Raw genomic sequence first — 14,070 nt, forward strand, 5'->3', positions numbered from 1 at the left:
ATATGCTAACACAAATCCCTTCAACTTTTGATTCTACATTTTATTAGGGGAGATACCAGTAGTTAACAATCAATTAACAATTCATTCCTACCATGTTTAGATTTCTTTCTCCAAAGCCTGAGCTGATATACAGGAGCTGCTACTGAAATTTACTGGTTCAATTTCACCTTCTAAACAGAATGAAATGGAAAACTTATAGGTCTGATAAGTAAAACACAATATTTTTGTGGATATATGCAAGGTATAAATATTTGCTCCGATGGCTTAATACCCCTTTTCAAACTGAGGTACTAAAATTAAGACCACTGTTACACTAGAACAACAGGTGAATGTTTTTCTTTTGTGGGTAGAGTTCTTGTGCCAGAGTGTCAGAAAGCTATTTTAAATAGTTCAGTCAGTAATTAATCACCCCAAAAGCTATCTGCAGATTTAGAGCTGATTTTTAATTAAGCCTACCTTGAATATATAAATTTGGTTCTTTTTTAGTCTAGCTCACAAAAATGTAATATTGGAGTCTTAGAACCCAATGTGCCCATGAAAGCATCTGAGCTTTTAAAATTTATTGGAGGAACAGTTCTGTATTTAATTAGTCCTCATTTGAAAAGGTAATCATTTTAATTTACTTGCACAAACTGAGGACATTGTGCTCTATCAGCAGATAATGTTCTTTATTAATTAAGAACTTTGGGACCAGATCTAAAAAAAGGACTTAGGCACTTAGAAGCACTTAAGCAAATCCCCATTTAGTGGTGCTCTAACCCTGGAGGCATATACAACTTCCTAGGTGCCTCCTGCTCAGCCTGCATTTGCCATCACAGGCACATGTGCCATGCCTTAACTCTTGCTTATACTCTTGCCTATACCCTACTAGGCTGTAAGAAAGTAGGCAGAATTATGCCCGAGTTCCCCAAGAGGCCTGATTCAGTCCATGCATTCAAAGTATATGCAGTGCAAGTCAACATACTTGACTCCTCACCAAATGCAGCAGAGGCTGGAACTGATTAATTTTTAATATAATAGCATTATAACTAGATTGATTGCACAGAAGTGAGACACCAAGGTTCTCTCCTTCAGCCTAATGCGATTCCACTTCCCAGCATATCCTCCATCCCTCTTCTTGAAGCTGTGCTATTTGCCTAGTCAAGAATGAGAGCTCCTAGGGGCAGGCAAGGAAGAACAAGTGAACAAGGAGTACGATGCTTGTAGACTCATAGAGGACTTAGCTGCATAGGGGCAGTCCTGAGTTTTGGTCCCTGCTCCCACACCACTCATGCATTTTGTACTGAAGTTACTGGATTAAAAACAAAAAACAGACCTGGGAGCAGGAATTCCCCCTTCCAGCAAAGTGGTTTAATGACAGTGTAAGACTCATGCTCCCTCTTGTTCTTTTTCTTCACATGGCCCTATGAGTCTTGTGTTCTTTGCTGTTAAATGAGACCCGTTTTAAAATATACAGAACTTACTCAGTTAAGGGTACACAAGGGTAACAAAAAGATCAGTAAGGGCAGCCAATTTGTCAGGTGTCAAGAAGTTATTTCCCAGATGACCAAAGCACCTCTCCACACAAGCACTTATTTAAAAGCTGAAACTGTTTAAATTTGAGCGTTACTAAGGCAAGGGAGGAAAAATGGAACAATCATCTAAGTTCAAATAAGAAACTGTAGCTCTGCTTTTGTTTGCAGAATTAGTTTCTCTCCCCCTGGAATACTTAAGACTGGCTGTGCACCAGTTTTACAACAGCTACTCAGAATGGTGAATTTAATTTCCAGGGATGTAAAATTTAAATTTCTAAACTGGGCAAAGCTTCTTTCCACACAAACTATTTTTTCCTGGTTACTAGCACTCCATAATGAGTTGTTCATCCTACTATTCGAGTTAGAGCACAAAGAGTTTAAAATATATAGAATCATAGAAAAATTAGGGTTGGGAAGAACCTCAGATCGTCCAGTCCAACCCCCTGTTCAAAACAGGACCATCCAACCATATTATCCCAGCCAAGGTTTTGTTTAGCAAGGCCTTGAAAACCTCTACAGATGGAAATTTCACAATATTCTATATATATTAAATAAAATCTGACATACTAGGAGCTGTGATGCTATGTACCTGACAGTGGGGCAGATAATACAGCTTTACTGGTCTGAATCTAGAGATGCATCAATGAATTTAACTTATTTTAGGGTTACACTAATTTAAGAGCAAATTTTAGTTGGGATCTCAAACCTAGAAGAGCTTTTCCATTTCATGAAGAAATATTTTAATATGCTGTCCATTTGTTATACATTTAACATATAATGTAAAATGTATATAGTGTCCTTACAAAGGAGATGTACATAGTGGGGAGGACTGTAAAAAAAAATACTAAAAATGAGTCAATTTGTCTTTTGTGCATGGTTTAAGAATCAGCATGTGGATATGTTAAGATCACAAATTTTCCTATTCATTCTTTCCCTGACATTCTTATAATACTAACTCTAGCCTATACCACAAGCAAAACTATGCTTTTACTGCAAGGCTAAGTACAGTAAAAAGTTACACTGCAAAGAGTAACCGAGAGACTATTATTATTTTAAACAGTGTTTTGCTCCATTATGAAAGTTTCCAGGCTGACAGCTGAAGCTCTCAAATTATGTTCACTAAAAACAATATAACAGGAGGGTGAGAAAGTCAAATGCAACCATAATTTTCAAAATTATTTAGGGGAAATTTAATCAGTATTAATTAAATAATCTTTACAATAAAACTGCAACACTGACAACTGTGGCATTTTTAAAATGGTGTTTTTTTCCTGGAAGCACTGCAAGAGAATCTACTTTCATTTCATTAATATGTGCATTATTTGGAAAAGAAACTCCTGAGAGCCATCTTAGTAAATCCAACGTGTGGATACTTAAATCTGATGCCAACATAATTCTAAAGATTAATATTTCAGAACTGCAAGAATGATGCACCCCCCTTTGACTTTTAAGCAGTACTTTTCTAATACATAATTGAAGTGCCCTTAATCCTGAAATGCCAAAACACTGTATGAACAATTTCACAGATTTAATAAGGTTCTTGTTAAAAACTCAGAAAATATTTTATTTTCTAATTGCTGCAGAAATTATTTGCAATAGAGGGGACAGGAACTGAGGTTTTAATCACTGCAGTTTTATTCAAAAAAAAGAACCTACAATGTCTATAGTTTGTTTGTTTTTTTTTACTTTTGCCAATAAAAACTTATGTTATGTCATAACTGCAATCCCTCCCTCCAAGAACTGAACAAACAAAAAAGACCAAACAAAAATTACTTTGCTAAAGGATGAAGGAACCGAAAAGAAATACTACAATTATAACTGTATACGCACAAACACTTATAAAGCTATAGACACTGCAGGTCAATTCAAAAGAGTATTCAAAAGTCCTATAAAAGTGAACACAAGACTCATTTGTTTCCTTTGCTCCAGGCTATTTAGGAGTTAAGTTTGCATGACAGCAACAGCATAGCTATATGTTGGTCCAATTATGTGTTCCAAGGTGGTGTTCTCAGTTTGGCTCATCGAAGTCCAATAGCCAGGATAGTTGATTCAAAACACAGAAATAAGGGCAAAAACTCCATATAATAAAGCACAGGGATATGCTACTAGAAGCTGTTGTCCTTCCATTGCTAAGGCAGAAATGAAGATTTTGGAAGCAGAAAAACTGCACCATCCAATAATTCCAGCAGTGAGAATAACTCCCATCATCCCCCTGTAACATACAAGAACAGAACATAAGCTTTGTATGGATGCCTAGAGATGCACAGAAATTGGAATATTCCTAAAAGGTAAATATTCATTTAGAATTTTATGCTTGGGGTAAAATAAATGCATATTTATTTCTAACATATAATGGAATTGTACATGTAAATGAGCATAAAAAGTAAAATGAGTGCTACTCTGAGAAGATTTTAGAGCTACATTATTCAATGAGAGAGAATAGAGCAAGAAAATAATTGAATTTCTGAGGGCAACAGGTGTACAGTTGAATATGGAACTAAAACTGTCCCTTGTTTCTTTCTACTGCTCTGTGTTACCCATAGCTACACAACATTTCCTTTTAGCCTAATTTCCACCCCTAACTTTAATAGATCATTACAGTTTTAATTAGATTCCATTGATCATTTTTAGTTTTATGTATCCCACTATACAACTGAGAAACAGATATTGTATGATATCCTTAGTTATTGTATTATTTTACTCTAATCTATAAATGCAAAAGGAATGCAAATACAAGTAGTTTCAATGCCGCATAATTACTTTATTGACATAAGCAAAAGCTACTTTCACAATATTTTTTCCATTATTAATTATAAATTGCTTTGGACTAACCTCACAATAAGCATTTAGTTTACTGACACAAGCCCAATATTAGTACAACCTGAATTCCATTTAACAAAACACTTCTCCCATCACATGGGAAAAAGAGTCCATAGTACATGGGAGTATTATTTCATTTTAAAAAGTTATGGGTTGCTACTTACTGCAAAGAAAACACAACTGCAAAACTTGAAAGCAGGATCATAGGAAGGAGACAATATCCCAGGACACTGGCAACACAGCCAAATGAGACGCCCGTCATACTCATTAAGTTCAGGAGGCAAAACATTCCTAAACATCCAATTGCACTAATTCCATACACATACCCGAACTGAATTTTACCGGCCTAAAGACAAGAAGAGTAACTTTGGTTAATTATAAGTGTACCTGGTTTTATAGTAGTAGTTTATTTATAGCTTTCACTAAAACAATGCAATAACATTGACAATAAAAAGTGACTATATGTCTACAAATGATTCTTGCTCCAAAGGCTAAATTGTTTTACTTGGGAAGTACCATATACAATCTAAACAATAAGAATTTCCAGACCAAGGGGCTGACACACTTTTGTTTATTTAATATTTCTTCTATATAAAAGCCAGATATATATATATATTTTTTAATGTAGGGTGCTTGCACAACTTAAAAGACTTGTTTTATATAGGAAACATTAATCTCAAAGTATGACTTGGAAGCATGACATTCAGTTCCACATTAGCTGGGTAGACAGGAAACAGACTTCAGTAGTCATGTTTTAACTCTGAGATAGCCCAAGGGAACTATACCAGGAGGCACAAATCTCTGGTGTTCATGAAAAGCCCAGTCTTTACCCTGCACCTAAATGATAAACTGAGAAAAACAAGTGGGAAAGCAGATTTCGACACAATGAATTTTTGAAGCTGAAAGCAATACCCTGAACAGTAGTATCAGAAAATCAATACAGAGGTTACAAATAGTTCAACACTTTCAAAAGCAAAACTCTTTTTTTTAAAACATTAAGTGGTCTACCCACCATTGTAGGGCATATATCTATACTATGTCTGATGTTCTAATTTCAATGTATTTTTACGTTTTGATTATAGCTATTTTTGCGCATGCATAAACACTTTCAACTGTATAAATTTCTGAAGCCTTGTCATATAATCCCTTACCATCATGTTCTCAATTCACACTCTCAAGTTATTGTAAGACCCATGACAAGCTATTATATTTATATTATATTTCTTCCTCTGAATAAAATGATTTGTTCCAAACAAGAAAAAGGAATATAACATATAGACAAGATACTTATTACTGGTTAGGATTTAATAATAAAAATGGGGCTGTGAAATCTGACATGTCAGAACAGAACTCAGATACTCCTTCAATTTTATCCATTATAAAAGGAATGCATTACTGGTCAAAGAAGCTTTTGAGCACCAAAGTGCTTGAAGTATGGTGGCTGTTTCATATTATACAATATGCGATCCTATGGTAAAAATACAATGCCTGAAAAAAAAATTACAGAATAGAAATTGATTTAAAATATGGAAATGTACAATGACAAGTCACATTCCTACTTTGTCATTTACCAATTTCTCTCTCTTGGGCGGTTAAAAGTTAAAAGAAAGTATTGGTCTATAAAGCTTGCTTTCACATTTAAAAAATAATACATTTAAATTCAAATCTTACCACAAATGAATGTTAAAACACAGACAGGTTTCCATCTGAGCCCAACAGCAAATTTAACAGTTTTTAAAAGGAGTATGTTTTGGATGGTGTTTTACTGGATCAGTATATTGAAAGTCATACCTAGTATGAGCCAGATCAATACCTATTAAACACACTAAGAAATTATTTAAGAATTTTGAGCCTTGTTTACTAGGAAGCTCTTTTAAAGAATAAACAGCCAAAGGAACAAGCCCATCAATAAACTAAGTATGCTGAACAGAGAAAATATAATGAAGTGTTAAAAAAAAAACTAGAATAAGACAGCAGAAATTAAGCACAGTAGAAACTGAAATGACAGAAAACAAAATTACTAAACAGAAAAACTGAATATCAAGAGCAAAAACAGTGGATATTAACATTTTGTGCAATAATTATTTCACTAAAAATTATTAACGTGTATTTTTTATAATAAAATCTTGATTTGTAGAAGAAATAAGAGGTGAAAAACAGAGGTTTATCTTTAGGGGAAAAAAATAAAAGGACAAAATAGATCATCTGATCCATTTTATTTCCCCTGCCTTTTCATGATAAAAGGAACATATTTCTTAAAAGCAAGAGACGGCAAGAAGAACTCATCGACCAAGATGCACCACATGTTAAAACCTGAGCCAGAAAAATCTGTTCCAAAGTACACTGACAGAATGGAAAGACTCCCATTAATTTCTGAGCACTTTGCATCAAGCACTAAATTATGTATCATGTCAAGAGGTATGCTTTATGGACTCCAGGATACAGAGCTGCCTTTGAGAGACCCATGGATAACTCTATTCCCACACCCCCAATGCTTTTGAATGTCAATAAACATATGCAGTAATAATTCACAGTCTCTATCTTACCAGCAATAATGTGGCTCCAAATGCTAGACAGAAGACCATTGGTCCTGCCAAATCAGTCTCATTCATGATGCTGCCATCTGCTACTTTTAATGGGTGTAGTACCGTTAACGTCTTCTGCCAGATGTGGTCGAAATTAATCCCTAATTCTACAGGTCACACAAAAATAATTATTCAGATTCACTTCTCCTGCTATTTCTCCTTTTACCTCTATTATTTTTCCCTGCTCCTCCAATTTCATAACTGTTTCAGACTGATGAAAAGACATTGCCTACAAGAAAGCTATAAAATGCTATTCTTAAGATAACACCCCTGTGAGCCATTAGTCCCTTTTGGGTTTGCCTGCACTGCTTCTGTGGCACTCCACCTTTCAAGGTGGAAAAGTGAGAGACAGGCAGTTTCTGAAGCCCAGATTTCGTAACCAGAACCTGCAACCAGATCCACTTGGGTGGACCCCTGAATCCAAGTACCTAAGCATCTAACTACAGGATTGTTTCAAAGCTTTGTCCTGTGCACTGCACGATTAATTCCCTCACATGCTGGGAGTCACTGTCCATATACATTTGGTTTATTAGCCTAGCAGCAGAATGTGCGTTATTCACTTCTGCCAAAACTGTACTTTCACTGATATTAATAATGGATAAACACGTCTCAAATACTGGTTGAAGATTTGAGTTTCCATCTTCTTTATATAACATAGTACTTCACAAAGCTCCCACTTTCCATCAATATTCCTTCTATCTATCCATTCTGGCATCTTGTGCAGTCTATAGACGCTATTATACGCAGGACAATTCTTATGTGTTTACTCCTTTCTTAAATCAGGATCTGGGCTCTAGACACCAAAAAAAAAAAAAAAATCACAATGATTTACAATGAAAAGAATATTATAAATTTTATTAGAAGATTTTTCTTTTTGCTGCTGCAAATACTTAGGATTACTATAACTAAAAGAAAGAGAAAATAATCTATGCTTTCAGTTTTATTTCCAGACTTGATAGAAAAAATGGGTTCAGTCTACTTGCCTATTTATCTCTTTATCTATTAGACAGAGTAATAAGGTAGAAATACATAACTACATTACAGGACTACAGAACTAGAGAAGCTGATGGGGGAACGGAAATCAAGTTAGTTAGCTTTTTTAGTTCACTGGATTTCAGTTAACAGAAATTCAAGTTGACAGTGTTTCTTTAAGAACACTTTTTCCCAGATTAACACAAAACTGATCAGTTTCAGAGTCCAGCAGCAAAGGAGGAGATGTACCTTCTAGCAATGGGGGTTCATCCTCAAAACTGCTTCCATAGAATGACTGTGCTGTAGTTGGAGTGTATGTTTGTGTTGGCTGGTAAATTTGCCCTGTGTAAGGTTGCTGTTGCTGCATCATCTCTGGAGGGACAAATCCACTTTGTTGAGAGTAGTCATAACCGCTATATTGTCTGTAAATAAAAAAATATATTACTAGGAAGAAGGACTTTGTAAAAATTTCCATCAAATTGCACACTGTTTTAATTATTATAACTTTGGCTATAATATTTTTAAACAATAATCTTCCTCTACTCTAAATCTATACCCCATCCCAGCTGCACAGGTGCATTAGCCAACCAAACCCCTGGAGAACAGTACAGTGCGACAGTGATACATGAGTTCTATGGACTCCTTGTGGTCCTTAGGTATGAAATCAAGCCACATCCTGGTTAGAAGGTTTCATATTACCATGAGATATGCAGCTTTTTTATTTTTGCTACTGTATAATAAGTATTAGCATTTTCATGTTGATGCCATTGCAAACTCACTTAATTTGCAAGTTTGACAAGCATAGAAAAGACTACGAAAAAGCCATCTCTAAAGTCTACCATTAAGTAGCTCCTTAAATTGTACATCTCTGAGCCTTATTTAATCAGAGTTAATATGGAAGTCTATATTCTCAGTATAAACCTACCCTATGTTTACAAAAGCTCATTCTTATAGATCTGAGTTCATCTTGGTCAAGCTTCCTGCATGTCATGTATTTGAAAGACAGACAGCCTAATCAAAAATACCTGATAAAAAAGCATCAGTATTGCTATCGACTTACATATGATGACAAAGCACACATTATGACATATACCAGCATGACATCAAGAAAAAAAATGCATGAAACCCCAGTAATTTTTCAGTTTCTATTCCTAAATTTGTCAGTGACCTGACAGTGCCCCTGAGGGTCAAAACTATATAATGACTGTAAGTTTCATCATTTTTTATTTTTCCTAAATATTAGATGACTCTACTCTTAAATCACTTCTAGAGAAGTAAATGAAACGTGTATCTCTGAATCTCTTTCACACTTTTAATAAAGTATCATTATTGTGACACCCAGATAGATGTATCTACAGCATTTCTGGAAAGACTCTCTTTAGATGTCATTCAGAATTTAATAACATTTTGAATGACTAGTCCATCCTCAATGGTCTCACCTCTTCAGTCACATGTGTTTTACTTGTGCAACCAAGATAATATGATGCTAAGAAGTTATGGTAATACGACCTCCTCGACTGCACAGAGGTGCCCGTGCTGGGGGCACACCCTGCCCACTGGCAGAATTATATGGGATGTTGTTGTTAACGGGTGGGGGGAAAGACATTTTTTTCCCTGAATGCGCTTCTCCAATTTGTTACTCAGCCAGGCGAACACACACCCAAGAAAATCTCAGGTGCCTTTCATGGGGGCATACCTTGCTCATGGGCAGAATTATATAGGATGGTCTTGTGCAGGGGGAAGAGATTTCTTTCCCCAAATGCTCCCCCCCAATTTATTATTCATCTAGGCCAGGTACACCCGACACAAAACTCTTGCAGCACTCTTATACCTGCAGACTCATCTTCTCTCTAAGATGCAACTAGAAATACTTACCTGAAATGCTAATCAGTCCCTCACCTGATGAGGTTAGGCAGATATAAAAACACATCGCTCACTGAATTGGGGAGAGTAATCTAGCCGGCAACCTGTTATTTCCCATACGCATTGGTGACATTGCCCACCAAGGGACCTTCCCGGACCCCACCTAACAACACAAACTGAGTAGACACTGAACCCGAACAAATCACAGAACTAAATACACGGCTCGAGTTACTTGTTGTAGGCTCCTCCGCTCCCGCTGTAATCATAGGCCTGCGTTTGGTCGTCAATGCTGTAGCTGGTTTGATAGAAATCCGTATTGAAGCCGTCAAACCCAGACATTGCAAAAAATACCTGAAGAGTCAACAGAATATTTTTTTGGCCGTCACAATAAATAAATAAATAAATATTTTGACCTCTGAATCTCGCGCGACAAAGCGTTAAGCCAGGCCTAGCCTCGGGGAAGGCGGCGGTGACTCCGCGCTCCCTGCCGGGGCCGGGGCGGGCAGGGCAGGGCAGGGCAGGGCAGGCCGGAGAGACCCACAACACTCACCTGGCGGCCCCTCCTCCCTTCGCGCTGCCGGTGCGACGTGTCACGAATTGACGCGAGCACTTCCGGGTCAAACAGTGTGCACTTCCGGGAACATGCGCTCTGAGGACCCCAGGGTAGCGTAGGGACTGAGCATGCGCCGTAGCAACTCCGACCTCTCCAGCCTTGCCGCGCGCGGCGCATGCGCAGTGGGTCTGAGCAGGTCTGCCCGTGTGAGCGCAGGTCCGGCGCCGTTGGTGAAGCGCTTGCTAACTTTCATGCAAAGTATTGATGAGCTGTTAACTGGTGAATGATGCGATACGTTTAGGCTGGCCATCTGTGCAATATAATTATCGCATTCCAAAAATGGCTATCCAGCTACAAAAGCCCAACCAGCTACCGAGTGAGAGCTTGAAAATGCAGAACAACTTTATAGCTGGTTTCTATCCAGCTTTTATTTGCATGTGTACCCAGGGCCAGTCATCTGGGCTGTTTTGAGCAGGGTGGTGGCTGACCAAATGAAAAAAAAGCAAAAAAAAAGGGTCCAAATAAATCAGTCTAATCCAAGCCCTGGGAGGGGAGAGTGAACAGGTGGCAGATGTCGCTAAATGCAGGGGCAGAGGGAAGAACAATGGCTCCAATGTATCAAGCCATAGAGCAGGAAGTCTCAAATGGGGTGATGTTGCACCCTGGGGTGTTGCGAGATCCTTTTAAGGGTGCTTTGATTCATGAGATAAGCCCCGTGACTTAAAAAATAAGACTCCATAATGTCAAGAGCGTGCCAACCTCTCGCAGTCTTTCTGCGCTCTTTGCGACAGAAGAATGTCTCCATTATTTTTTTCCACGGGCAAACCCTGCTTAATGCCCCTAATAGGTTCCTGAAAAACTGAGTGCTAAGCAAAACCGAAAGTATCTGATAACCCAAGGTGGTGACTGCAATTGTTTTTAATGACCCAAGATGGTGAAAGTCACTGAGTGCTAAGTGAAATCAGATGTCAATTTAAAATAATAGTGCATAATAGCACTAAGCAAAACAGTGTTACGTGGGGTTGCCTGTGGTCAAAATGTGAGTGCAAGTGAAGAGCTGGTATTTTTCTGAACATGCCTTGAGTCTAAGGAAGGGTGCTTTGACTGTAAAACCACAGATAAAACCACAGCTATATTGACTAGAATAAGATAAAACTGCCCTGCAGTAAGGTTGGCCACCTAGTTTTAAATGAATGAAATTTGGGGGCTTCTCTTGATAGACTTGATTCACAGCCTGGTGGATCTCTTTGTTTGAAATGTTTATTACCCTGGGTACTTCTTGGTGCTCATAGACTTTTTTTTTCCCACTTAATATCCATTGGTAGTATTTTATTAGAGATTGAAATGACAATTACCTCATGACTGTTCTTTCTTTTTTTTATAATTTTAATGAGCTGCATCAAGTTTTTGCAAACCTCTTGTACTTCTCTGCTTCTCTGTGATTTTAAAAGAATAATAATATTCACTGACTTGGAAAGTTAATTATCTTATTCCTTGGGCTGTCAAGCTGCTAGACATGCTGATTTTTACAAAAAAGTTTTCTCTTACCTGCTTATATTTTTTGTCACGGATGGCTGAACAATTTTAACGTATTAAGAAAATGCAGCATTAGGAAATAACATGGTGGAAAATTTATTGTGTATTACTGGGGGGGGGCAGGACTTGGAAAGTATAGTGAAATAATGCAATTTGTATCTGCAAATTTTTATACAATGTTAGTTAGTGTGTGTCACTTAATTGAAAGGTCATGCTGCTAGTATACTATCTATCCTGTCAAATTGCCCAAGTTCTTAGGGCTTTGTTACTGGAATTTCTTATATTCTTTTTTTACTGATTTCCACAGTGTAATCATATAAACACATTTCTGCTTTTATCATAATCATTTAACAGAGTTCAAGGTCTTTAAAAAATCAACTGTTTTTGGAGACACATTCTAGCTAGTTGGAGTGTCTGTTAATTGATGCCAACGTACTTGATAAGAAATTTGGAGAGGAGGTTTTTCGTGTGTCTCCACATCCACTTTTCCTCCCCTCCCCCGAAATTTTCATATGTATAATAGAAATATTATGAATGTACCAAACATTGAATTACATTTCCTGTCACATATGGTAAACAAATATGTAAACATTGGAGGCTGCAGACCTGGGACTGCAATGCCAGTGTTAGTGGTGTTTCTTATTTTTTAAGGCAAATCTTGTGTTGGTGTAATTGTTTGAAGAAAGGAAAAAGGCCTGCTTTTAATCAGACCTTCCTTACAATGAAGCTGTTACTGATTTACACTGGGGTAGAGGAGATCAGCACCAGGCTCATAAGACCTATGTTTTCATTCAAAGGTATGACCTGCGTGGTGTCAGAGCAAACTTTTCCTTATGTGACTCCACCAATGCGCCTAAATACCAACCTGGTGGAACTACCACTGTGCAACAGAACGCAGGTCAGTTTAAGACTTTTCCTGTTCAACTTGGTCATCTTTGCTGAGGCCGCAAGCAAGGATACAACATAGTGTCTGTGGGGCTATAGCCTCAGCCCCCCCGGGGTTGCATAATTCACTGAATTTTTTTTTTTTTTTACATGAACACTTTTTATTAGGTCTTATTTCAGATGTGTTGGAAGCAGCTATCAGGTGTTAAGCAACAGCTTTTATTAGCCCGAGACAAAAAAGAGCAGTGACTTTTTGCTTTAATGAATGTCTTATTTTAGCATATGACCTAATTAGTATCCTCAAAAAAGTATGGATTAAAAAAAATATTCCATAAATTGGTATACTAAGGCAGAGAGGAGATAGAAGTTGGCCTCTGCCACAGGGGTAGTTAGCGTCAGGAATAGAATTGAAATGCAGGTATGTCTGATTCTTAGACTTGTGCTCAGATCACTAGCCTAAACTTTATCTTCTGTATCATGAATAAGGATGCATTTAGATCAGCTTCAGAGACTGATATCATATATGACCTTTTCAGCAACAGACGAAAAATTCTTAAATCATGCTATTAGATTTATGTGACTTGTCTGCCCATAACTATGTTAAAAATAGTTAGCAAGTTCAACTCTCAGGAAAAAGAAATAATGGAAAATACCATGTGTTCAACAGATAAGCAGCTAATGTAGAATTTGCCTAAAGTCCAGTGAACCTATTTTAAACTTACTTTCTTTCTCAGGTATTGAGTTAGAAATATTTGGTATTCAGAAAAAGTATCCTCAAACATAATTTTGTTTTTATTTTGTTATTTTTAAATGTAGTCCTAGAGAGATTCATAACAGAGAATTACAATGCTTTTAATTTAATTTAGCCTGTCTTGCTGCTATTCAAGATGAATGTGAAACCTCCAACTTCTGGTGAACTGAAGTGTAGGTCTAGTCTTTTATCTACTATACAAAGCCCAATGAAATCTTAAATAGTGAATAGAATGAATACGTTTGAAAACTTAATTTCAGTTAACCAGTGGAATGCAGTAATTCTCCTTTGCATGATTATATTTAGTGCCTGAAATTTAAAAAGAAACTTTCTTCTGCTCATTTGCTATAGAGCAATATTTAATCTTCGTCAGTTTTTCTAAAATTTCTAAAATATCCGACATACAGCACATGAATGCAACAATTCAGGAATCAATAGGCAACTCATGTACTAAAGTGTTTTGTAATGATTTTAGATCATCACTCTGATATTGTCAGAGTTTTGAAAGAAGATTCTCCATTCATGTCAATGAAGTACAGTTTTTCTTCAGATGTTGCTATGGAAAATAGATCTCAGGACTACAAATATGTC

The 14,070-nt window shown here is 37.0% G+C and overlaps 1 protein-coding gene across 3 annotated transcripts; it reads right to left on the reverse strand.

Moving 5' to 3' along the window:
• Positions 1 to 25: 25 nt before the first annotated feature.
• On the reverse strand, positions 26 to 10,408 carry YIPF5 (Yip1 domain family member 5). Of its 3 annotated transcripts, XM_090065000.1 has the most exons (6): positions 10,305 to 10,408; positions 9,987 to 10,105; positions 8,141 to 8,313; positions 6,881 to 7,026; positions 4,499 to 4,680; positions 26 to 3,726 (listed from the first exon to the last, which is right to left on the reverse strand). In XM_090065000.1, exons 2-6 carry the CDS (start codon positions 10,091 to 10,093, stop codon positions 3,564 to 3,566), a joined length of 771 nt encoding a protein of 256 aa, XP_089921126.1. In that variant the 5' UTR covers positions 10,094 to 10,105; positions 10,305 to 10,408; the 3' UTR covers positions 26 to 3,563. The 3 variants fall into 3 exon arrangements, with proteins under 3 accessions (XP_089921126.1, XP_089921127.1, XP_089921129.1); XM_090065001.1 differs by lacking the exons at positions 9,987 to 10,105; positions 10,305 to 10,408 and adding an exon at positions 10,168 to 10,285; XM_090065003.1 differs by lacking the exon at positions 10,305 to 10,408 and having other exon boundaries at positions 9,973 to 10,084.
• Positions 10,409 to 14,070: the final 3,662 nt, after the last annotated feature.

This window comes from Crocodylus siamensis, chromosome 10 (genome assembly GCF_052110815.1).
Source record: "Crocodylus siamensis isolate JL-2025a chromosome 10, ASM5211081v1, whole genome shotgun sequence".
NCBI classification, from domain to species: Eukaryota; Metazoa; Chordata; order Crocodylia; family Crocodylidae; genus Crocodylus; species Crocodylus siamensis.